The following is a 24218-nucleotide window of genomic DNA, read 5'->3' on the forward strand; positions in this document are numbered from 1 at the left end:
CGTTGAGGTTTGAGGGGACTTCAGGGATGGATTAGAATAAATGAATGGGAATCAATGCCAAGGCCGAGGAACTCGGTCCGTTTGGTTGTCGATCTTTCAGTTGATGGTCGCTACTGGCTTTTTGAGCTTGGGATAGATCAATGTTTGTTGATAAAATATTTATATGACAGGGAATCTAAGTTAGAGAGAGGAGAAGTGTCGTCGGAAGTAACTGAGCCCTAACCTGCCCGGATGTTTCTCGGTTTTATGCTGAAGCTGCGGCTTTTCTCTTCAATGGTCCTTATAAACCTCGGCGTAACCGACATAGGTGAGGGTATACAAGTCAATCCAATATGCACCAAGCCCCTCGGATATCAATGTATGTACACCAGAATACAGCCTATTGTACTTGGGATATATGCTTCCAAAAGAGACCAACACATGAACACCAACCACACCAACTCCGCCATGCAAGGTCAACCTGACAATGTACAAACAAACACAACCATATATATATGCACCTATTTCCCCGCAGTTATTTCTCTGCATACTGTTCGTTGCTGGTAGAGGCCGCCCGACGTCCCCATCCAAAGAAGCCGCCGCCGCCGGTAGCGGGCTCCGTAGACGCCTTATGGAGACTTCCTGCGGACGAAGGTGATCGAACGATGGAATTGCGGTCACCGTTCTGCGACGGAGATCGTTGAGACGCTGCTATTAACTTCCTCATTCCATCCATCTTCACTTTCATCTCTTCCAATTCCTGCTTGGCTACCGCCTCCGCCGTCTTCGCATTAACCAATTCGAGCAGCAAGGCTTCGTCGGCAGCCGGTTTGTTGTTTTCCGTCGACAGGAAATTCTGCAAGCCGAGACTGCTAGTCCTCTTCGTGAACGTGCTCTTCTGCGAATTAGTGCGGACCAGTCTCAACTCCCGCAGGCCGCCTGGGATACCCTCTCCCGGTTCGCTGACTGGCGAGCCGTAATCCGTTGATGTCTCGGTACTACTTCGGGGGTTTCGCGCCGTGCGCAATTCGCGCAACATGCGTTCGAGCCGTTGCCGTTCCCGATATCCATCCTGAATGCGACCCCGCGCTTCGCGTACCTGCTCGCGCAGTGAGGTGTTCTCCTTCTCGTGTTCGTCAATCCGGCGCGTTAAATCATGGCACCGGCCGGATTCCACAGAATGCATTTCCTTCCACCGATTGAGGTCTTCCAGAAGCTGCTGCTTGGTTTGGCCGATCGATTCTCGTGCAGGGGCTTCGGTCGCGCCAAATCGCCCTTCCGCCTTGGTGATCAAATCGGTCGGGGAATTGTCGAGCTCCTTCATGTAACTCAGCATCGTTTTCGACAGTTCCTGATCTGCTTCACGCTCTTCGCGCTCTTGTTGTAGTTCCCGAGTGAGGTCCGCGTGCTGTCGCTGTAAGTCGCTGAGTGCCATGAGCAGATCTTCGATCTGCGTGTGGAGATCGCGATCCTTGTGCTGCGACATCATAGACTTGACACGCGGTTTCGGCACATCGCTGGACACCTCCGTCGGAGCAGTGCTAGCATCCGACGTGGATTCAATCGAATTGAGTGTCGAAGTCATGCTTTGTTTGGAAGTGGTGCGGCGAATGCTGGCCGAGGAACTCGCGTGGTTGGGGTTGAGGGTAAACGGCTTGGCAGACGTGTGAGAGCTTGACCCCGCCCAGAAACGGCCCAGAAACCTAGACGCCGCTGCTTGCATCTGTGGGAACGAAATGCCGGTCGGCACTCCTTGCGACTGGTTGTAGCTGGCCTCCAACGTCTGGAGACTCTCCTTGGTGACTAGCGAAGTCAACGAAACAAAATCGTTGACGAAATCGTCCGCGTGGCAGGCATATCTATCTCTGTTAGGCTGAGATTCTCCCGGCGGAAAGAGAAGACTTACGTATCCCACAAACTCCTCGAGAGCAAAAGCTGCATGACATCTTCAAATTCCGCGCATGCCATAATCTTTTTCTCATTGCGCTGCATGAGCGATAACGCCACTCGCATTAAAGTTTCACAGGCGCCTTCGAGGAAGATGACATCGTAAATCCGGAGAAGCATGGGCATTGGACACGCGACCGCAAAGAACGATAGGAACCATTGCGACACGTAGATCGGCTCGACGTGAAGTGACTCCAGGTGCGCATATAAAGCCGGACGAAGACGGGCGAGAAGATTTTGGAACTGGTACACACGGAGATGGAGCCCGGAGAGATCTGGAAGGTAGCATGTGCGCATGTCATAGTGGTCCATGAGCCTGATTCATCAGTCAATGGCTCAAGTTCAGTGGAGAGCAAATGGTGACTTACCGTACAAGGACGCAGAACGCTTCGGCGTCTGTCATGTGCATCAACAAAGGACCAACCACAAACCCCAGGCCTTGGCAGTAGCCGATTTTCGTATCGTAGAGACTGAAGCACTTCAGCACTCGAGCGAGCATTTGCTGTCCCTCTCCGTTCGGATCGCGGAACATCTCGACATTGGGGAAGCTACGGCCGATATCTTTCCCGATCAATCCTTCGTATGGACTCGTCTCGCCACAAAGTCGCTGGTACTCCGCTAATAATGTCGTATCCCGTGCTCCAGCCAAGCTAGGCCATACAACCCCTCGCAAAGGAGGTGGGATCCCACTGCGGATCTTGTTCGAGGTCAACGTCGGCAAGCGCTGGGCCGTCTGTGGGTAATCCGAGACGAGAGCCGCCCAAAATTCGAGCTCGGTCAACGGGGGCGGCGGAAGCTGGGAGTATCGCAGTGACCGCGGGTCATCGTTGATCAATTGCTTAACCTGACGCAATGACTGCGACCGGGACTTCCTCACTCCGCGAAACTGCTGTGCTTGCAAGCCCGATTTGGGATCAGTTGCCAGAGCATTATTCTCCTGTTCCAGCCGAGCTAACAGAAGCGAGGTAGACTAAATCTGGTCAATTTCTTCCATCATGCTTTCCCCGCGCCCATCAACCTCGTATGGTACATACCTCATCAGAACCCTCCCCACGCGGTTCTTGCTCTTCAGATTTATCCAGTTCCCTCCAGTCAACACCGTCGACCCCGCCACGGAAGATTTCTTCGCTACTTCGTGAAACGATCGAGGCGCGGTATGTCCGTGGTTGCAGAATATGTTGTTCCGAGTCTCGTGTAGGCGTGGTACTCGTAGGTTCGTCGGCCTCGACGCTCTCTCCCGTGGGTGATGTAACTTCGATCGGGGTCTGAGGAATGTCAAGCGACCGCCAATCGGGCTGGGTATGCTCGGAACTCGATTGTACGTCCGATAAGGGGACAGTTACCATTGAGTCGGAATGTTGATGGATCGGAGGGATATTCTTCGGCACGCCGGGCGAATGAAGTTGGGCGGTGGTCGCCTCGGAATTGTCCATCGTGTCAGAATTGCCTTTTCGTTATTTTTCTTTTCTTTATCTAAAATGGTCGAGATCAACGACTCATCCCTCCGCGGAGTCTCTCACTAGCGAAGGACGCGCCGATGGGATGACGGGGGGTTGAGGGGAACGAGGGGCTAACGGAGAGCGAGCACACGATAAGAAGAGTGGCGGCGATCAATCGAAGCAGTGGCCGTCAAGAATGACAGCATTTCTGAGTGCGACTACAGTGGATAAAGACAACGATGATATCGTAGCGGGGTGTAGAACGAGTAGAGGACCATTCAAGCACAAAATTAAAAATTTTCCCAGGAAAAGAGGAAGGGGGGAAGAAAGTTGAGTGATCGGACTCCTGAAGAAGAAAGAATAATGACAGCAGGTGTAGGAAGTTGTTTAGCTTGAGTAATTAGTGCCGGCCACTAGTACCACAATACTATGGAACCCACTAGTATTTCCATAGTCGTTAGTACACGGTCATGACAGCCGGCCCTCAGGGGAAATTCAAATTAGTCTTCGCATTTTCGTCCCCTCCGAGTCCCTAAGAGTCTCGCCTGCCGATCGCTTTTCAATAATTATCTTCGCTTCTCTCGTCCTGGATCTCCTCTTCTTCTTTGTGGTGCTCATTGTGCGGGACTGCAAGGATTGTGAGTTCGTGGACATGGTCCCATATTGACCTGGATCCGGTACTCGGTACCTCCTGGGTACATCCAGGGTACTTCCACCCTGACCTGAACCATGGGATTGTCCTCCACTCCAACCCCGAAAATAGATCTTCTCTGTGACTGACCACGGATGGATCACTCTCCTGTGTCAATCTATTGTATTGACGGGGGTAATCTCCGAATCCAAGACGAAAAAAGCCCTATGGAAACACCATGGAATTAGTGAGTGCCTTTGGATTCTCTGGATCCGGTCGATCCAGACCGAGTCTCCACTGCACTATAATCGTCCATAACAGTTTTTGAACGCTGCAGGTGATTACCCACTTCGATACGGTGAGGAGAACAACTTGGAGCTTTGACATGGACCACCCGAAAAAAAAGGCATGGCACCGATGATCATATCATCTCCTCTTTGACAATCGACTGTCGCTGACCTGTTTACGCTTCCCCGTACAATCTATTGCATGAGTCCTTGGTGGCATACAGTACTAGTACAGTACTAATGTGTGTACGGTACCTGCATGCAGTCCCTGAGGGCAAAGACAATAGAAATTCCATGACTGGCCCATTCAGGGCGCCTTCCCCTGAATGTAATGATACCGCCTAATAACGAGTTTCATGCGTTTCGGGTATGATGGTGTGTAGATTGATTGGCTGGTCAGACTGCTGACGCGACATCATTGGCCGCCATGTAATATAACCTGTATCGGGTATGGTATGCCAAGACCAGCCTGATGTTCCTTGTTCGCCGTTGGGCAACTTCTGTTCATATCAAATTAACATTAATCTATTGAGATGATTAAAAGTAAAAGGAGGATTAAGAAGCATGTGAAAGTGATACCAATGGAAACTTCCATCATAGTTTTAGAACATTCCTCTACAGAGCTAACTTCAAATGGTTAGTGACTCGAGTATATAGAGTGCTTGGCTAAAGCATCGGCCGTTGGTAGTACGAGTCAGTGGTCACTAATGCGACAAATATATATCTTGGAAAAGGGGAAATTTCCGCCGAACCCACTACCAGTGGTCGCACTACAAGGTCTACCAGCCATTATCGTTCTGGATATAGAAGTCCCCATCTGTTCTGAGACAGAATAAAGCGTTTTTGGTCAAATACAACGGACACATCGACGCTGAATTGTGTACCAGGAGCTATACTTCTGTATGGATCATACGGATTGATTGGTCTGGTTGTCTAGGGGAACGAAGCTGTAAAAGAACTGTCATGAACCACTTCGCCCTGTTTTCAGTTTTATACAAGAAGTAGAAGAGGTGTGCAATGACCACAGATAAGAATACGTCGCGTACACTCACTCGGTCATTGTAATCAAGTCTGGCTCGTGTCCAGGCGGATTTCCCCTCCCCCGCCGCCCCCTGGATGTTTTGGTCGCCATTTCCCTTTCGGGCGCAAGTGTTTGGGAATTGCCCGTTGCGGCTAAACCTCCGCCACCCCGGGGCGGAACAATGCTGAACCGATGGCGGAAGGACAGTTTCTGCCGTCAACCCATCAGTCGCATGGGCGCGTCAACAACAAAAAATCAACACAAGAGACGACAAAGGAGGAGATTCTGACTGGGGAACTTTACTGTGGTTTTGTTCATTTATTCTCAACGCCACCTAACTTCTGTTGCTTCTGGGAGAGCGCTCACATGTCTTCTCCCCTATTTCTCTAATTTTCTGTCACTCGTTGCGCAACGTTTCCTATACTTTCTCCTACCTTTTCAGTTCTCTCACCATGGACGACTCGATAATGGATGATTCCGTCTTTGAGGACGACGGCTCTGACTTTGAGCCCGAGCCCGTATGTTGGATTGTCACATCCCTCAATCTATCTGGACATATACTGACAGTCGCATAGAAGCCCAAGGCGAAGGCGGCCCCCAAGAAAGCAGCGGCGCCTAAGAAGATGACGCAAACAACTCTCACAGGCAAAGCGACCGGAAAGGCCACTGCTTCAAAGAAGCGCGCCAAGCCAGACAGCGACGACGATGAGATGTCAGACGGCGGTCAGCTCGACGATGACGACTCCGTCCTGTCACATACACCTCCGAAGAAGGCGAAGAAAGCTCCCGCAGCGAAGAAGGGCGGCGCCAAGCCTCTTGCAGATGTGGAAAATGAATCCTTCACGAATGATGCTGACGCCGGCCCCAAGGACTCAAATGTATCAGAGAAGTACCAGAAGGCAAGTAGCGGCCCGGACAATGGCCAAGTCGCTAGCTAACCAGAAGACGCAGCTCACACAACTTGAACATATCATTAAACGTCCGGATACATATATCGGGTCCATTGAACGTACCGCGCAGCACATGTGGGTGTACAGTTCGGAGACGGAGGGGATGGAGTTCCGTGAGGTCTCGTATGTCCCTGGTCTCTACAAGATCTTCGATGAAATCGTCGTCAACGCGGCCGATAACAAACAAAATGATGCGAACATGGATGAGATTCGCGTGACCATTAGCCGGGAAACCGGCGAAATCAGCGTCTGGAACAACGGTCGCGGTATCCCAATTGAAATGCATGCAAAGGAGAAGATTTACGTTCCGGAACTCATTTTCGGTCATTTGCTCACCTCCTCCAACTACGATGATACCCAGCAAAAGGTCACTGGTGGTCGTAACGGGTTCGGTGCTAAGCTCTGTAACGTCTTCTCCACCGAGTTCAGCATCGAGACTCAGGACTCGCGGCAGAAGAAGAAATACAAACAAACGTGGACCAGCAACATGACGAAAATGGGCAAGGCGAAGATCACTGATGCTAAGGGTGATGACTACACCAAGGTCACATTCAAGCCAGACTACGCCAAGTTTGGAATGGACGGCATGGATAACGACTTCGAGGCCCTTGTGAAGCGTCGTGTTTACGATTTGGCGGGAACCGCGAAAGTGGCGGTCAAGTTGAACGGCAGCCGGGTGCCCGTTCGCAACTTCAAGAAGTACATGGAGATGTACACCAAAGCGATCCGCCGGGAACGAGGTGACGATGGTCCTGCCGCTAAGGACGAGATTATCACTTGCAGCCCCGATCCTCGTTGGGAAGTCGGCTTTGCAGTCTCAGATGGCTCCTTCCAACAGGTGTCGTTCGTGAACTCGATTGCGACGACCTCCGGTGGTACCCATGTGAACTATATTGCCGACCAGATCTGTAACAAACTGGCCGAGCAAGTGAAGAAAAAGAACAAGAATGGTGCCACTCTAAAGCCTGCTCAGATTCGGAATCACATCTTTATTTTCGTGAACGCTCAGATTGTCAACCCGGCCTTCACCTCTCAAACGAAGGAGCAGCTGACCACCAAGACCTCTCAATTCGGCAGCAAATGTGTTCTGGAAGAGGACTTCTACAAGAAGATCTTGAAGACGGACGTCATGTCCAATATTTTGCATTTCGCTCAGCAAAAGGCCGACCAGATGCTGAAGAAGACCGATGGTGGTCGCCGTGCTCGTATGAACAATCCCAAGCTGACCGATGCCAACAAGGCTGGTACCAAGGATGGCCATCATTGCACACTAATTCTGACAGAAGGTGACTCGGCCAAGGGTCTGGCCATGGCTGGGCGTGCGGTGGTCGGTCCAGATCTCTTTGGTGTTTTCCCCCTCCGAGGAAAATTGCTCAACGTCCGTGATGCCACTTTCGAACAGATCTCGAAGAACGCAGAAATCCAGAACATCAAAAACTTCCTTGGGTTGCAGCACAAGAAAGAATACACGGATACCCGTGGGCTGCGTTATGGACACTTGATGATCATGACCGATCAGGATCATGATGGTTCTCACATCAAGGGTTTGCTCATTAACTTTTTGCAAGCTCAATTCCCGAGTTTGTTGAAAATTCCGGAGTTTCTCATCGAGTTCATCACGCCCATTGTGAAAGTGTGGAAGGGTGACCCGAAGAATCCGACGAAGCAACGCTCGTTCTTCACCATGCCTGAGTATGAGGCCTGGAAGGAGGAACACAGGCACGAACGCGGCTGGGACCACAAGTACTACAAGGGTTTGGGTACCAGTACCACCGAAGATGCACAAATCTACTTCCGGGACCTTGACCGCCATCTCAAGGAGTTCCACACCATGCAGGACAACGAGGTGGGACTGATTGAGCTTGCTTTCTCCAAGAAGAAGGCCGACGAGCGAAAAGAGTGGTTGCGTCAATTCAAGCCGGGAACTTTCTTGGATCACTCAGTGTCCAAGATTTCTTACACGGACTTCATCAACAAGGAACTTATCCTGTTCAGTATGGCGGACAATATCCGTTCGATCCCTTCGGTCGTGGATGGCCTCAAGCCCGGTCAACGCAAGGTTCTCTATACCTGTTTCCGCCGCAACTTGAAGAAGGATATGAAGGTGGTCGAGTTGGCGGGTCACGTTTCTGGTATGACTGCATATCAACATGGTGACACCTCCTTGCAGCAGACCATCGTCGGCCTGGCACAGAGTTTCGTCGGGTCCAACAATGTGAACTGTCTGGAGCCTAGTGGTAACTTTGGTAGTCGTCTTCAGGGTGGATCCGACTGTGCCAGTGCTCGTTATATCTACACTCGCCTGTCGCCATTCGCTCGACGTGTCTTCCATGCCCATGACGATCCTCTACTTACTTACAATGAGGATGATGGTGAAAAGATTGAGCCGGAAGTCTACGTGCCCGTGGTTCCCATGATCCTGGTCAACGGTGCTGATGGTATTGGTACCGGCTGGAGTTCATCCATCCCCAACTACAACCCCGAGGACATCGTGGACAATCTCAAGCGACTCATGGACGGAGAAGAAATCCGACCCATGCAGCCATGGTTCCGTGGATTCACCGGTGAAGTCACCGATGTCGGTGGCGATCGCTTTAAGTTCAGTGGTATCATTAAAGAAACTGGCGAGAAGGAAGTTGAGATCACCGAACTTCCTATCCGGACCTGGACTCAGGATTTTAAGGACAAGCTGGAGGATATCATCAAGGCTGAGAAGACTCCGTCGTTCATCAAGGACTACAAGGACTACAACACCCATACCAAGGTACATTTTGTTATCCAGCTGGATGAGAAGAACATGAAGAGCGCTCTATCTGAAGGCCTGGAGGAGAAGTTCAAATTGTCCAAAACGGTGGCGACCACTAACTTGGTGGCTTTCGACCCAGAAGGTCGGATCACAAAGTATGCGGCCGTTGATGACATCCTTAAGGAATTCTATACCTACCGTCTCAAGTTCTACGAGAAGCGCAAGCAGTACCAGCTCTCGCAGCTTCAAAAGGAGCTCGACAAGCTCAGCAACCAGGCGCGCTTTGTCCAGGAGATCATCGATGGGAAGTTGGTCGTCTCCAAGAAGAAGAAGAATGTCTTGGTCCAGGAACTGAAAGACAAAGGCTACAAGGCATTCCCGAAGGTGGCTGAAGCCGTCAAGGCTGGAGAAGAAGAGCGCGTCGTTGAGGAAGAGGATGACGAGTCTGACTCTCAGGACACCGAAGTTCTTTCCAGTGCCTACGATTACCTCTTAGGCATGGCCATTTGGTCCTTGACCCAGGAGCGTGTCGAAAAGCTCCGCCGCCAGATTGGCGACAAGGAGGTCGAGGTCGACGCGTTGATCAAGATGTCAAAGGAGGATATCTGGAAGCGTGACCTGGAAGAGTTCATCGCTGAATGGAGATTCCAGCTCGAGGATGAACATCGTCGCCAGCGTAAGGTGGCCATGATGGGTCGGCGCGGGTCCTCGAAGCTCATGACGACGGCTGGCCGTGGAGCGGGAGCGAAGAAGCGCAAGGCTGCTCTTGGAGATGACCCGGATGATGAGGACTTTGCCGCCCCTAAGACGAAGAAGTCCGCTGCGGCCAAGAAAGCTGAACCGAAAGGCGGCCTCCTCAACTACCTGAACAAACCAGCCACGAAACCTAAATCTCCTCCCAAGGACGAAGACAACTCCGACGAAGACTCCGATCTGGAAGTAATGCCTAAGAAGAAGCGTGGAGCGTCCAAGCCTCCCAAGGAGGAGGATGAAGATGACGACTTCGGCCTATCAGAAGTAGAAGAGATTGTGCCGAAGAAGAGTCGTGGAGCACCTAAAGCCGCCGCTAAACCCGCTTCCAAAGCGAAAGAAGTGGACGAGGATGTAATGGAAGTCGAGGCACCTCCCAAGAGGGGCCGCCCAGCGGCTAAAGCCAAACCTAAGCCTACGGCTAAGCCTAAGGACGAGGAGGACGAGGACGATCTTGACGATGATGACTTTGCTGAGATCACGAAGGCTGAGGCGGCTAAGTCGTCCGCTCCCCCTAGCCGGTCTCGCAAACCGATCAAGTATGCTATGAGCGACTCTGACAGTGACAACGGAGATGATCTCCTGGGTGATGTCAGCCAAATGGTCAAGGGCATTGGAGCCAAGGATAGCGCTACGTCCGACTCCCGAGAGCTTTTCTCCGAGCATAAGCCCGGCAGCAGCTCCGGATTGCAGACGAGCCCTCCGAAGGCATCGAGGATTTCGTCTGATTTCGACGATGAGACTGATTACGGCAAGCTCTTGCCCTCGAAGTCTCCGCGGCGATCGTTGCAGGTCAAGCCCAAGGAAGTGAAGGTCTCGGATGATAACGTCGTAGAAGAGGACGATGAGGAGGAGCCTGTGAAGCCCGCCGCTTCTAAAGCTAAGCCCGCCGCAAGGGGCAAGGCGGCAGCCACTGCCGCGAAGCCGACCACCGCGAAGGCGCGCGGTCGTCCTAAGAAGGATGCCACCGCTGCTGCTAAGACGGCTGCGGCCGCCAAGCAGACCACCTTGTCACCAGCTGCCAAGGCCTACGCTTCCAAGCAAGCCAAGACCACTACCCGGAAGAAGAAATTGGCCGATGACTTGTCCGATGACGATATTGACGCTATGGCCAATGATATCTTGGACTCCCCCGCTGGGGCCAAGAAGGCTGCCGATTCGGACGAAGAAGAGGAGGTGCGTCCTGCTCGGAAGCCCGCTGGTCGGCCTGCACGGCGGACTGCAGCAGCTAAGAAAACCTACGTGATCGATGATGACAGCGAGGACGGAAGAGATGCTTCGGAAGATGATTTCCAGGAGGACAGCGAGTGAAGCAAGAAGTGATATACCGGGAGACGTTGAGCGTCTAGATTTCATTTCGTGATGGTATCAAACTATTAACGGCCATTCTCTATTGTGTTCCATATCTCTCTTTTCTCTTTATGTTTTTCTTGATGCTGTATCTTGGCGTTGGGTCTCGGGATTGACTCGGCCTTAGGGAGTAGTAGTAATATAAGGCATTTACCACCGAGCAGAAAACCAGTCACTTTATGGCATTTGTAAGCCGGCGTGAAGTCCGAAGCCCCACATCTTGATTGACAAGCTTTTTTCTCCGAGTCGGGAAATCGGGCGTTAGGGTGCGGGCCCGATAACCCTTTCAGGTAATCTTTCAAGGGTTTCTATGCAGCAGCAGTCACCGTCTAGATTCTATCACCATCATCCCTGTCACTGGTCCCAACCCACTAAAGCTCCCGAATTGCTCCACTGTAAATCCGAGATAAGTAAAAAAAAAAAAAAAAAAAAAAAAAAAAAGAAAAAAAAAAAAAAAAAAATAAAAAAAAAAAAAAAAAAAGGGCCCTATTATTCAGCAGCTCAATGACCCTATATTGACTGTGCGATTCCCCTCGTTTTCTTCTTTCCTGGACGGTAGCCAACACTGACTCTTTACCATGCAGTCCTATCTTCAATACCATCGCATCGGCCAGGCCGTGCGCAAACAGCTTGCCGACCATCCAGAATGGGGCCAAAGCGTACAAGGCGAAAGCAGACATACCAGCGGTAACACCAGCGAAAATGACGAGACGGTCTGGGAGAAGAGACCTGAATCGCGACCACTGGCGCTACCGCCAGGCGTACAGCGCAGAGACATCACAGACAGCAGTAGTGGGGTGCCTTCGTCAGTCTTCCTCGTAGGCTGGGAGCAGGACCAGGATCCCATGAATCCGCGCCACTATAGCATGACAACACGAATCACGGCCACCCTGATCGTTTCCGCCCTCGCCTTCGCGGTCGGTGCCGCATCATCCATCGAATCCGCCGTGATACCCCAAAACGCCGCTGCCTTCAACGTCAGTGAGGTCGTCGCCTCCCTCGCAACAGGAATCTACCTCCTGGGCTTTGCCGCCGGCTCTCTCGTCTCAGGACCCTTATCCGAAATCCTCGGCCGCAACGCCGTCTACATCGGCTCCCTCACCCTCTTCATGATCTTCATCATGGCCAGCGGCCTCGCACCCAACATCGGCGCCCAGCTCGCCTTCCGCTTCCTCGCTGGCGTCTTCGGCTGCCCACCTCTCACCTGCGCCGGCGGCACAATCGCCGACCTCTGGAACCCGCTCGAAAAAACACTCACCTTCCCCCTCTACGCGATCACCTCCTTCGGCGGACCCGTCTTCGGCCCCGTCATCTCCTCCTACATGGGCCAGGGCACGCTCTCCTGGCGCTGGACAAACTGGATCATGCTCATAATGTCCGGTCTGATAATGGGCCTAATCCTCCTCTTCCAACCAGAGACCTACGGACCCCTCCTCTTAAAATGGAAAGCCGCCCACCTGCGCCAGGTCACCGGAGACAAACGGTATCGGTCCGAAATGGACGTGCAGAAGATTGCCCTCTTCGAACGGATTCTCGGGGCCTGCAAACGCCAGTTCTCACTCACGGTTCACGAACCAATTATCCTGCTCATTTCATTGTATATGACGGTTATATATATCGTGCTGTTTACGTTCTTTGACGGTTATCCGTTTATCTTTCAGGATGTCCATGGTCTTAGTCAGGGTCTGACCAATATTGTCTGGGTCGCTATGTATGTCGGTATTGCGGCGGCCGGGTTATGGGTTCCTGTTGTTTATGTTTGGACTAAGAGGGAGTTTGAGGCTGCTGCTGCTGCTGCTTCTTCCAATACTTCTAATACTTCAACTTCGGTTTCGCAGTCAGGGACAGATCCAACTTGCAATGTAGAAGGTGAACAAGAACAACAGGGTGAACAACAAAATCCCAAAACCCCCCACCCAACAAGACCCGAAAACAGACTCTGGTTCGCCATGCTCGGCGCCCCATTCATTCCTATCGGATTATTCTGGATGGGCTGGACAGACTACGTAAGTCATAACCTTTCCCTCCCCCTAACCATACCATCCCCAATCCAAATACTAACAAAGAATAAAGGAATGGATCTCAATCTGGTCCCCCATCATCGCCTCTGCAATCTTCGGCTTCGGAACCATAACCGTCTTCATCTCTAGCTACATGTACGTAATCGACAGTTATGACATCTACGCAGCTTCAGCGTTGGGCTTCATGACTGTCTCGCGGTATTGTGCTGCGGGCGGGATGACGGTTGTCGGGATCCCGTTTTATAAGAATTTGGGCGTGCAGTATACACTTACCATCTTGGCGTGTATTAGTGCCCTTATGACACCTGTGCCGTATATTTTTTGGTATTGGGGGGAGAGGATTAGGGGGTGGTCACGGTTTGCGGTTGATTCTTAGGGTTCTTTGGGGGGTTTATTTGGGGCTGGATATAGAGGGTAGAAGGAAGGGAAAGGGGGATTGTAGGTTGCGGTGTAGGGGATGAAGGTATGTTTGGATGGTCTAAAAGATAGATGATTATAGATATAGATATGTTAATCATAATAAAATGTTAATTCAATTAGAATGACTACAGGACATAAAACCAAACTCCGACCTGTCTATGGTATTCATTTCTCGTCTCGGTTTTTCGCTGTTGTAACCCTTCATAGAAAGACCGGCTAAGCAGACGCCCTGCGTCTCTTCCTTCCCCTGTCCACCCAGACATATTCCTCATCGCTGCCGGTGGCATCCTGCATGCACAACCTAAGCAGAGCATGCGCAGCCTTTACTTCCCGGGCGAAGAGCGCCGACCTGTACTGTCGTCGGGCGCGCATCTCAACTTTGTATTCGTCATCATCATTCGCTGGGGTATTCTGCAGCCGGGTGATATTGCCGACGGCAATGCCATCGGCACCGTCGCTAGCATGATACTCATCATCAGAGTCGGAAAGACACTCGGTCGGTGTGTCCATGCTCTCTGAGTACGGTGTAGAAGAATGGGTCACCTCGGAACAACTATCGTCGGTGGTTATGCCGCGCACACTCGAAAGAGAAGCCAGGACCTGCCGTGGGCTCGAAGACGCTGCCCCTGTGCTGCGGGGTGTGTTCACCGGGGTGAATGTGTTGTGGATCGGACTGGTTGGGGTCCCATAGTATATGTCTGGAGTGCTGCGCTCTGGAGATGAGGTAGAGCGATCAGGCTCGCCATTGTGAAGTTTAGGAGGGTGGAAGATAGGTCCGGGGGAGGTGACTACCGGAGAGCGGAGCTCGAGCATGCGGTAGTAGTTTGCGGTTTCGGTGGCTTTTTGCACGGTCTCCCGATCTATGAGCATGTGTCCGTATTGACTGGTGTTGGTGGGGGGCACGCATAAAGATGGGAAGTCGAGGCCGAACAACGGCGTGAGCGCGTAGCGGATATTCCAGCAGAATGTTGCGGCGACGGCCTTTGCGGCTGCAAAGGGCATCCAGTATCCTATCGAAGGTTAGTTGGTTATAAATGATGGGTGATGGAAAATGATCGGTACCTTGTGCTGCGATCGCCCCGCCTGTGATACTGTGACAGATGTCGCGAAGACCGGGGTTCGCATTCAGGACTTTGGCAGGAGTGGTCTAAAATCATCCGGTGAGTTCGAGGCCGCGCCCGGTGTCATGGGCATACACATACCTTGGAGTATTGTTGGCACTTGAAAAAATGTGTTGTGCGGACAAGCCCGATGTTATAGTCCCACGTCACGGTCCATTGCTTCTCCTGTCCCGGGATCTTGAACGTATACTGGAACACTGTGGATATCAGGATCGCTGTCTTTGTCCATAGATAAGCACGACACACCTTCAAAGCTCTCTCGTCCAGTCTTCTCCTGGAACGACTTCTTGTCGCTGTTGTAGGGTATGTGTCTAGGATATTCGACGATATCCCCCATGGGATGGAGTTGAAAATCGCGATGCGCTTTGGTTAGTGCTTCGCTGCGCTCCTCACAGGGTGGATACCGTAGCTCCCCTCTAATCTTTCCCCTGTTGAAGATCGGAGCATCCTTCGCGAGCTTTGGTCTCTTCTGACGTGGTTCACTGCAAGGAACCAGGTCGGAGCTTGTCGGCGCCGGGCTTGGGAGAGAGAACTGACTTGCATCAGGAAGCGGGTTCAGAAGTGATTCTATGGATGCCATGTCTCGATAGAGTTTGTGAGCAGCAAGTGGTTCCAGGTACTAATGAAGCATGAAGAAGTGTCGTCCCGAATAACGCAGTCGGTGAAGGTGGCGAGATGATAAGGGAGGGATTTATCTGACTTCGCAGGACTAGCGATCCTTATTAGACCCTCAGCCACAGATAAACGGTTGTAGAGATTCTAGCCCGCATCAGGGATGTGCGAGACAATGACGGAGGCAAAAGGAAGCAGATGGATATGAGGGTAGATATCCAAGCTTACCGCTACTCTGGGCATTCATCTGAATCTCTGACAACTTGGAAGACAAGAAATGTAAAAATAAACCATAGATTTACAAAAATAACAAATATTAACGTGTGAGGTAACCTACGCCACAACATCTCCTTTGTCAGGTACCTCCAGCGGCGCAACCTAGAACCACGGAGTGGATACTTAACGACATCCGACAAAAAGGATTAGATAACTCCTCTGTTTGCCAGAAGCCGTCCCTGTTCGAGGCAATGGGCCATCTAAGGCAGCGGTGAGCCAGACTTACAGCTACATCTTCCACTGGACAACTAGGTTGGGTTTCATGTCTTAGAGTTGTCGGCATAAGAAAACCTCACCGGTACTTGGCCAACGGGGCATCACGAGGCACCCATCAGATTGGGCAGACAGCATTGGCGAACCCATTCTGCCATACCTCACGCCAAATAGGGTATAGCAAGTACTCTCCAAGCAAAAATAGAACTTGACTCGGCAACGAGCTCTGGATCTGTGCAGTTGCGATCCCAGCAGGCGATTTTGCGAAGGACGATTTCACTTCTCTTCGAGGCTTCACTTGTTCCACCTTCCGACCTGCAGCTACCCCCTTCGAGATGACGCAGAACCAGGAACGAAACAGGGTAGATCAGTTTCAGACACTTTCGTCCCATGTGGCGGTCTTACCTGGTCGAGCAGGACTGAAACCACACTCATTGCTTTTTTGTTGATCCTGATCTCCGCGCCATGCAAACAGACGGATACGGCGGTCTGGTAAGCGTAAACCTAAACGAGAAGAGGAACCATCGAACCTGAAGCTATCCATTTGTATCGCAATCAATTGTGCGCAATCCTCTGCCAGTCCTTTTCCAACCATGCGATATGAGGCGAGCTACCCCGCGACTGGTATAAAGTAACTGTGTATATGAGTTCGTTCTCAGAACGAGCGAGGGATAGGGCCGCTGAGACATTAACTCCTATGAGTGTACGGCCAATAAACGAATGGGTGCCGGGCTTGTGAGGCCGTCATTGGGAGGGTCTCACTTACGGATACCTGCATACTTTCCCAACGAATGAGTTATCTCCGATGGCCAAGCCTCTATCCAGTCAATTTAGTGTCTGCATTTTCTAAAGATAAGAAGAGAAAGCTTAGGATAAGCCATGTGAACCTGCAACTGTTGACCGCTAGCCCATGAGCGAAGCCCAAAAGTAGCCCCGATGCCGCGGACAATAATTATACAGAGCGTTACCGAGAGTACTGGGATCATTTCATTCTCCATCTTTGTAAGCCAATGCTACGTCACGCCATGAGCGATGCCTCTTTAGTAACTTGGTCTAAGTTCAGCTGAAGCCTCACCTCTCATCGAGCGTAACACCACTCCACCCACTAGGCTGGTTGCTCGGTATCCTTGAAACAAAACTTCCACATTGGTCTGAAGGTTTGTTCCCGCGAAGGTATTTGTCATAAATGCATCCAATGTTTAAGACAACTTGGCTATGGGCATCAAAGAACCTTCCACGCAGGCTTCTCTGCAAGTCCCACTCATGGTGGCGTCGTTTCGCAATGTTTGCCTTGCTAATTTCTTGATTCAGGGGTTTACATTGATGGAAATCCTCCTTTTCTTTCTCTATGTCCTTTGTGGTAACAGCCCTAGGCTTTTCGACAAGGATCGCTTACCTCTTGCGGGAAACCAAGTTCGATAGTAGTCTGCAATCCCGGGCTCAGGGTTAACCAGCTATTCTGCAGAGGGTGTTGGCTTCTAGCTCAGGGGTAGGGAAAGCACAGTAGAGAGAAATATTAGAATGCCTTTGGCCAGTCACTTAGCAAATGGCTCGGGATTGAGACAAAACATACGCTGTAACAACAGGAAGGAAGCCCAATATCCGAAACATACGGTTCCTGGTTTGGAGTGACACCAAAAGCACGAGGGGATTCAGGCCGTTCGCTCTGTGTCTTTAACTGGAAAAGACAGCATGTCAAACGATCCCAAAGAGCAATGAGTAGGATTCGAAAAAAGAGGCTTAAACATAAGAAACCACGGCGTGAGTTGTAAGACATTCTTTCGTGTTTAAATTTGACTGCTGCAATCACACGTGGGCCTGGCTTGCTCTGTGGTACAACATTTCAGTTACGAGCAAACGAAGTGCCCAGGTAAAAGGAAGCGATTGGATGGATTGGCACTGTTGTTGAACAGTAGTCAGACTAGTAATGTACTATCCTTGAAGTCTTTTGCTGCAATGGAGGTCCCGTCGGCTTGCCCGATGCGGATAAATGCCGCCACTTTTGTAAGGGCAAAGGGCACCACGTGAGCGCCCCAGATGTAAGCACCAAAGGACAACTCACTGATCGCTCACTGAGCACACACCTGGTACTCCAGAAGCCTCCATCTTTGGGCTATGAAATCAAGTTGGGATAAACTAGTCACAAGGCAAGGGCGTTTCTTCCGATCCAGCTTTTTTTCTACTTATTTCTTCCGGTTACCTCCTTACCTACTAGTATGTACCATGCCGCCTCATGTAGGAGTCATTGTTAATCCGTCTGCGCGCCGCGTTGCCTGCGACCAGTGTCATGCTCAAAAGTTGCGTTGTACAAAACTAGAAAATTGCACTGTGTGTATTCGATGTCAGCGTCTGAACCGCCAGTGTATCTGGAGTCCTCCATCGCGGAGCGGCCGCCCAGCAAAGACTACTGCCGGGGAAACGCTGGTCAGGCGTAGTAATGCGCGGGAGAAGCGTCGCAAACGATCGTTAAGTGCTCTAGAAATGACACCAGAAGAGGATGGTCATCCGGACAGTGCGCGAGAGCATGTTCGTTCCAGCTCTGTCAGTACTCTCGCTCATACCGACCACAACAACCGTCCTCAGCCCACCCTCCTGGCTGTCGGGATATCAGAGGTACCGCCATCAGGGCCTCCATCCATTACAGACTGGAACATGTCCGATATTTTCAGCTTTTCAAGTCCGCGTGATAGCTCGCGGGAGAACCTACTATTCCCCTCTTTGTGGACTCCAGACAGCGTACCTCCGATGCCCAATTTGGCCGACTATTTCCAATTGCCCGCCAATGGATTAGGAGGGCTGGGGACTCAACCCAGAATCCCGGACGATAGAAGCGCACCCTCGGGATTGGACTCTCTGCAGGACATCACCCGAGAGCTCTCCAACGTCAACCTGTCGCTATTCGACCTCGAGCAATCTCTTCACGCCGAGCCATGGGGTCCGATGTTTGCGTCACCAACCGCTGTGATCACTAAACTAAGCACCTGTAGCGGTGACCAGCCGGACGACACGCTCGCCCATGGGTATCCATTGATCGACACATTTAAGAAAACACAGCGCTTTATCGACATGGCAAAGCAAACGCGCGTTTATTTCGCCTCACTGCCCACCCCACCACCTGCGTCAACGTCGACCTCGTCCTCCACCGGTCGTCCCTCTTCCATAGGTCAAGCACCATCATGGCGCCCGTCGCACGTCTTGCACCCCGATAGCGACACCTCCAGCCAGGGATCATCTCCTTTCTCCCCGCCGCGTGACATGCCTCCGCCGTACTCTACGGCTTCTTCTAGCACGACGCGAGGAGACCGTCCGGGCCGCACAGAAGGCTGCGATTTACCTACCGCCCTTCTCTTTACCACTGGCTACGCGCGGATTCTCGAACTTTACATGACCGTCTTGACACAGATGTCGCATTTCGTCCACGCACTCTCCGTGCAATCGATGGCGGGGGGCCCGGACTATCGCCAAAGGATGCACCCCGTTATCCCACCGTTGCAGTGGGGTGGATTCCAGCCCACCAACTACGGTGCCCTGCAGATATTAATGGCCATCCAGGTGATTTCCTACCTGCTCACCGAGGTTGAACGGGCCCTCGGTGTCGACGAATGGGAATACGAGCTGACTCGCGAGCGACCCCGGTCTGAGGAGAGTAGATCCTACTTATTTACTCAGATGCATGGGGAGTCCCGTCGAAGGGATTCGGTAGTCGGCGAAGGGGACCGAGCTGGAGCTAGTAGAGGATTAATCAGCCCTGCCATGATTGAGCTTGTGGTCCAAGGGGAGGGGCCAGGAAACCGCCGGGGAAAGGTTGGGCTGTTGCGGAGAAAACTCCGACAACTGAAGAAGGAGCTAGAGAAGAGCATGCATATTTAGAAAATAGAGTTACTCTTCCACAATCGTTGCCAAGAAGCCAAATATCTGTCCACATGGCAAGTCAGGTTCGATTGAAGCTTATAAGCGTTTCCTAGTAAATGAAGTAAAACTCACCGATGCCGAACCGGGCCTGACGCCGAACAACAGTTGTAAGCCCTAAGCATCATGCTGTAGACCCCAGCCCAAAGGGGAATGAAAGACGGTCTTTTGAATTATACAGGTTTCACAGTACCCGACAGGTCGCAGATCATCCGTTTCACGCCAGGGGCTTTCTCTCTCTCTCTCTCTCTATCTATCTAAGCATAATGGCCTTTTCAGAGTTTCAGAGCGCGCTCACAGCCCTCACGGAAGGGCAATACACCCTCAACACCACCCACCATCTACCGTCACACAACCCTCTCTACCTCTATTTTATGCTCTCATCCGGGTATCCTTCGTTGCTCTGAACCCATGTAACTGGAAGATGATAGATTTCTCTCCGCCAGTCGGCACCGTGGGCGGCAACGACTTCAGCGGTTGGATTGTGGCCATCGGCTCAGCCGTGCGTAAGTGGCGGATTGGAGACTCCGTCTGTGGTTTCCTCTACGGGTTGGATCCACATGTGGGGGAGGGGGAATGGGCCGGGGTGTTCCCCGAGTACGTGAGCGTTCCCGAAGACCTAGTCATGCGGGTCGTCGAGAACCACGTCAGTATGGCCGAAGCGGCATGTCTCGGGGCTGGGGTAGTAACAGCGGGCACTGCGGGATCTGGGCATTTCGTTAGAGACTGCTCTGAGGGAGTTGACTCTACGTGATGATGATGATGATGATGACGATGATGACGATGAGGCTAGCCGGGGTACAGGGAGCAGAAAAGCAAGTACATGTCTTTATATCCTGCTGTATGGAGGCAGTACTGCCACAGGGACTATGGCGATTCAACTGGCCAAACTGTATGAACCCTAGACAGATGCTGAAAGTATTTCCCAGGAAGTGCTAACAATGATAACGAATAGAGCGTGATATAGTCCAATCACGACCTGTTCGCCTGGCCACAGCGCCCTTGTGCAGTCCTATGGGGCTGTCAAAGCCTTCGACTATCGCGCTGCATCGTGTGGGGTGGCTATCCGTGCTTTTACTAAGGGTAGATTATCTCTGATTCTCGACTGCATCACCTCCACGGATAGCATGAAGATCTGATATGCTGCCATGGGCGGTTGTGGGGGGCGGTATGTTGCCCTGAAACCACCGGCAACCCGTGTCCAGACCGCGCGCAAGGACATGCAGACAGACTGGGTCATGACGTTGACCATCTTTGGGAAACTGGTGGATCTGAAAGGGCCATTTCGGCGAGCCGCCGGGGGACTACAAGTGGGCAGCTCAGTGGTATGCACAGGTAGAGCAGCTAGTCGAGAAGGGCCTCCTAAGACCCCACCCTGCATCTCTTCGGCCAGGCGGATAGCGGGGCATTCTGGAGGGAATTGAGGAATTGAGATGTGGACTGGTGAGGGGGAAGAAGGTAGTTTATGCCGTTGGCGAATAATTATCGCCTTGTGTCTTTGAACTTGACATCGGAATCTTAAAGTAATACAGACACTTCTATTATTACTACTATTACTAATGCTGCTGCTGCTCCTGCCCCTGTTCCTCTTTTCCTTTGATTTCAGTCACCTTCCACTGCAATCCTGCCTTTTCCAACCGCTGCACGTATGAGATCCCCAACGATGCCGGGGTGAGAATCCCGCCTCCCAATTTCTTGGCCATCGAGCCCTCTTCGTTTCCTTCCAAGATTTGCAGCAGGGTCAAGGCGGCTTCACTAACTAAAGTCGCGCAGACGCTATACACATCCGTATCCATGCGCATGGCACCCAAGGCGCTGGGTTCACTTACATCAGTCCCATCCGCTGCGACTGTGGCCTTCCATTCCACGAAATGTCTCTCCCCCGGTTTCAACTGCGGCCCTGTTCCCGGTTGCGGGGAGAGCCGTGTAAGCAGCCACCGGAGTGGCGGAAATAGCAGGATATAGAAAACCGCGAGGGATATGGAGAGAAACGAAGACCACGCCTGCAGCCAGCTCTGCGCAGCGGTATAGCCCTGGAAGCTGAATCGGTCCCCATATTGTTCGGCTTGGCCCCCGTATCGCTGTAGGAGTGACCAGGTGCGCATGACGACAGCTCGATCCGCCATCGCGGAGGGGTTGAAGGTGAGGTCGCCGAGAAAGTGATCCCGCCGGACGGGGAGGTTCGGAACGGAATGAGGCCGATGTGGTCCGGTATCTGGGATACAGGACGCGCGTGGCGCACTGGCAGCCATCATCTGCCGGAGCGAGTACGTCTCTAGACCAGCGAGGATGCTTGCAATGGTTCCCCCGCTGTAACCGGTCCAGGAATGCTGAATCGTGAAGAATATGGGCCCAAGCGGACGGCGCAGTTTCCGTGCCAGAAGGAGCGTCATAAGGTCCGGGGGGCTTGACTCCACGGCGCATTGTGGGATAATCTGCTCCGTCAATCATCTGTTTGTACATCGTTCTGCGGGGAGCAATACAATTGCCTTGTGGGCCATCGCCTTTTCGTGCCACTGTGCTGCCAGCTGCTGCGTCCAAATGTGTTCCCCCGTTGAATCCACATAAGCCGTGGAATGCTCTATACAGGCTGCTACAACAAGTGTCCCATATTTGCAAAAGGGCTATACTGTCAGCCGTTTTGGTTACAGCGCGGTAGACAGTAGGAGACATACTCCGACGGTGTTGAGCACAAGGCGTGTTTGGGAGGCCATGCGCCCCAAGTCCTCGCCACTGAGGGCGGCCACCATAATATGAGGCAGCCTGCGGTGGGATTGGGATTGGTCTAATGAGTCCACAAGGGTTGCCAGCTTCTGCTCGCTGCGGCCAGCAACAGCCCATCGGATGGCTGGTGGATCATGAGCCCACAGGTACTGCACCACCAGAGACCCCAGGTAGCCGGTGGCACCATACACAATCAGATCATATGGGCGGTTCATTTCTTCTCGGTCAAAGTTCCATCAAACAAACATGAGTGAGAAATGGGAGTAGCATAGTTGGGACCGAATGGATGAACCCATTTGAATGAATGGACTCGTCCTCCTCTAACCGCTTTTGGTAAAACCCGCCGAATGTGTATTTATGCAGATCAGTCAAAACATGAGTTAGGTATAAGAGAATTCCCGAGGAAATACAGCGGCAACAACACTCAATAGGTTGGAAAAGCATCAGCTTGAGTGAAGATGGCAGCACTAGTCTTCCTTCGCGTTCTTCCTCTCCTCACCACCTCGTCCTATCTTACTTTCACAATCGCCGAGGACCTCTACTTCAAACCCTACCTAGAGCCCTCGGTCGTCGGAGTTGCCGATCACCTTCTCCCATCCTATATCACCGTATGGTACAACCGGGGCATGACTCTCATCTCCATCATATACCCGTTAACCTGGTGCACGGCCATTGTGGATCTCCCGGTGGCCCATCTGTGGCATACTAGTATCGCAGCCTTCGTCTTGTATCTCCTCGGACTCCTCTTCAGCATTGCACACATGCTCTGGGGACCTCAAGCAATGAATCTCCTAAACTCAACTAAGAAGCAAGACAGCTCAGGAATCACGGAGATTCCTCGTCGATGGTGTCGAATGAATCTGATTCGGGGCGCCTTGGTGGATGTGCCGGCCTGGGGCTGTTTTCTGGCTGGATTTCTTGTATGGGAAAGTGCGCGGTGGCCTGAATCTCACCTCGGAACTAGATTAAGGCTCTATCATTTTTCCTGAGTAGCTTGGGCGTCGGGATGTCCAACATCACCCAAATTCAGTAGAGAGCAATCGGCGGGTTCGGCTTTTTTACGACTGTAAGCGCAATGCTCGCCTGTAGAACTATGTACATACATAGGGAGAAAATAGGTATCATTGTGCCCCGAAGCGCATTATACAGGTCTCTGATCCAATCCGGTGAGGATCGAAAGTAATGGTTACCTCCCAGGAGTTCCAATTTTATAATTTCAATGTGCTGGAGTAACCATTCTCCAAGCCCTAATGTACTTCTATACACACATCTAACTTTCCTCCAGTTGCGACAGGAACCTGATCACCAACGGCGAAACCAGAGAATCTGGAGGTGTATTTAGTTGAGTTACTACTAAGCGAGTGATTATCCTCTCCCATTGGTTCCGTTTCTTTTTTCTTTGTTTTTTTTTTTTCTTGTATTCGGTGGGTTTTACCCTAAATGGAAGTCCGCCGAAGATACTATTTTATATTCAAGCCAACTCCTATGAAACCGAGATCAAAGCCTGGCTACTGCTTTTCGTAAGGGCAAATCTATCAATTGACTCGATTCACCGATTTGCCATTTGACTATCATGGCTGCTGTCGAGAACGACACGCCGACAACGAGCAGCACTGATGCCCAACCCATCCCAGACGAGCAGAAACCTGTCAAGAAGGGCTATGGATGGCGGTTCTGGGCTATATTCCCCGGTCTATGCATCGGGGGCTTGCTGAGTGCCCTTGACTCGACCATTCTTTTCACTGTCCTGCCCACCATATCCCACGAACTAGACTCGCAGTTACTATACGTCTGGGCAATCAATGGGTACTTCGTCAGGCAA

The 24218-nt window shown here is 51.8% G+C and overlaps 8 protein-coding genes across 8 annotated transcripts; 5 read left to right on the plus strand and 3 right to left on the minus strand.

The window, feature by feature from the left end:
• Positions 1-173: 173 nt before the first annotated feature.
• BDV38DRAFT_260407 (putative GTPase activating protein (Evi5)) lies at positions 174-3706 on the minus strand. The gene is made up of 4 exons (XM_032055920.1): positions 2961-3706; positions 2295-2896; positions 1886-2242; positions 174-1838 (listed from the first exon to the last, which is right to left on the minus strand). Exons 1-4 carry the CDS (start codon positions 3357-3359, stop codon positions 515-517), a joined length of 2682 nt encoding a protein of 893 aa, XP_031908824.1. The 5' UTR covers positions 3360-3706; the 3' UTR covers positions 174-514.
• Positions 3707-5409: 1703 nt separating this feature from the next.
• BDV38DRAFT_260409 (DNA topoisomerase 2) lies at positions 5410-11266 on the plus strand. The gene is made up of 3 exons (XM_032055921.1): positions 5410-5822; positions 5880-6203; positions 6256-11266. Exons 1-3 carry the CDS (start codon positions 5757-5759, stop codon positions 11059-11061), a joined length of 5196 nt encoding a protein of 1731 aa, XP_031908825.1. The 5' UTR covers positions 5410-5756; the 3' UTR covers positions 11062-11266.
• Positions 11267-11599: 333 nt separating this feature from the next.
• On the plus strand, positions 11600-13497 carry BDV38DRAFT_296668 (MFS transporter; the record flags this gene model as incomplete). The annotated part of the gene is made up of 2 exons (XM_032062979.1): positions 11600-13106; positions 13174-13497. Exons 1-2 carry the CDS (start codon positions 11679-11681, stop codon positions 13495-13497), a joined length of 1752 nt encoding a protein of 583 aa, XP_031908826.1. The 5' UTR covers positions 11600-11678.
• Positions 13498-13720: 223 nt separating this feature from the next.
• On the minus strand, positions 13721-16307 carry BDV38DRAFT_296670 (putative APSES transcription factor Xbp1; the record flags this gene model as incomplete). Its single annotated transcript, XM_032062980.1, has 4 exons — positions 13721-14551; positions 14909-15194; positions 16169-16200; positions 16268-16307. 4 exons carry the CDS (start codon positions 16305-16307, stop codon positions 13758-13760), a joined length of 1152 nt encoding a protein of 383 aa, XP_031908827.1. The 3' UTR covers positions 13721-13757.
• A 569-nt stretch (positions 16308-16876) lies between these two features.
• Positions 16877-17203, plus strand: BDV38DRAFT_260411 (uncharacterized protein). Its single transcript, XM_032055922.1, has one exon. The coding sequence runs from the start codon at positions 16979-16981 to the stop codon at positions 17183-17185; it is 207 nt and encodes a 68-aa protein (XP_031908828.1). The 5' UTR covers positions 16877-16978; the 3' UTR covers positions 17186-17203.
• Positions 17204-17986: 783 nt separating this feature from the next.
• BDV38DRAFT_287479 (Zn(II)2Cys6 transcription factor domain-containing protein) lies at positions 17987-19633 on the plus strand (the record flags this gene model as incomplete). Its single annotated transcript, XM_032060880.1, has 1 exon — positions 17987-19633. The coding sequence occupies one exon, from the start codon at positions 17987-17989 to the stop codon at positions 19631-19633; it is 1647 nt and encodes a 548-aa protein (XP_031908829.1).
• A 1595-nt stretch (positions 19634-21228) lies between these two features.
• BDV38DRAFT_274879 (uncharacterized protein) lies at positions 21229-22611 on the minus strand (the record flags this gene model as incomplete). Its single annotated transcript, XM_032057921.1, has 3 exons — positions 21229-22107; positions 22156-22296; positions 22348-22611. The coding sequence occupies 3 exons, from the start codon at positions 22609-22611 to the stop codon at positions 21229-21231; spliced, it is 1284 nt and encodes a 427-aa protein (XP_031908830.1).
• Positions 22612-22683: 72 nt separating this feature from the next.
• BDV38DRAFT_201083 (uncharacterized protein) lies at positions 22684-23677 on the plus strand. Its single transcript, XM_032052452.1, has one exon. It carries the CDS (start codon positions 22855-22857, stop codon positions 23383-23385), a length of 531 nt encoding a protein of 176 aa, XP_031908831.1. The 5' UTR covers positions 22684-22854; the 3' UTR covers positions 23386-23677.
• Positions 23678-24218: the final 541 nt, after the last annotated feature.

The sequence above is a fragment of the Aspergillus pseudotamarii genome, assembly GCF_009193445.1.
Source record: "Aspergillus pseudotamarii strain CBS 117625 unplaced genomic scaffold BDV38scaffold_77, whole genome shotgun sequence".
Classification (NCBI taxonomy): Eukaryota; Fungi; Ascomycota; class Eurotiomycetes; order Eurotiales; family Aspergillaceae; genus Aspergillus; species Aspergillus pseudotamarii.

What these genes read in the sequence shown, in the direction of transcription:
- BDV38DRAFT_201083 (XM_032052452.1), top strand. Translation starts at nt 22,855, where the DNA reads ATGGCAGCACTAGTCTTCCTTCGCGTTCTTCCTCTCCTCACCACCTCG.
- BDV38DRAFT_260411 (XM_032055922.1), top strand. Translation starts at nt 16,979, where the DNA reads ATGGGCATCAAAGAACCTTCCACGCAGGCTTCTCTGCAAGTCCCACTC.
- BDV38DRAFT_260407 (XM_032055920.1), bottom strand. Translation starts at nt 3,359, where the DNA reads ATGGACAATTCCGAGGCGACCACCGCCCAACTTCATTCGCCCGGCGTG. An exon ending in GTGGGGAGGGTTCTGATGAG is followed by an intron (nt 2,897 to 2,960) that starts GTATGTACCATA and finishes GACCAGATTTAG; the next exon opens with TCTACCTCGCTTCTGTTAGC. An exon ending in GCGTTCTGCGTCCTTGTACG is followed by an intron (nt 2,243 to 2,294) that starts GTAAGTCACCAT and finishes CTGATGAATCAG; the next exon opens with GCTCATGGACCACTATGACA.
- BDV38DRAFT_260409 (XM_032055921.1), top strand. Translation starts at nt 5,757, where the DNA reads ATGGACGACTCGATAATGGATGATTCCGTCTTTGAGGACGACGGCTCT. An exon ending in CTGACTTTGAGCCCGAGCCC is followed by an intron (nt 5,823 to 5,879) that starts GTATGTTGGATT and finishes ACAGTCGCATAG; the next exon opens with AAGCCCAAGGCGAAGGCGGC. An exon ending in TATCAGAGAAGTACCAGAAG is followed by an intron (nt 6,204 to 6,255) that starts GCAAGTAGCGGC and finishes CAGAAGACGCAG; the next exon opens with CTCACACAACTTGAACATAT.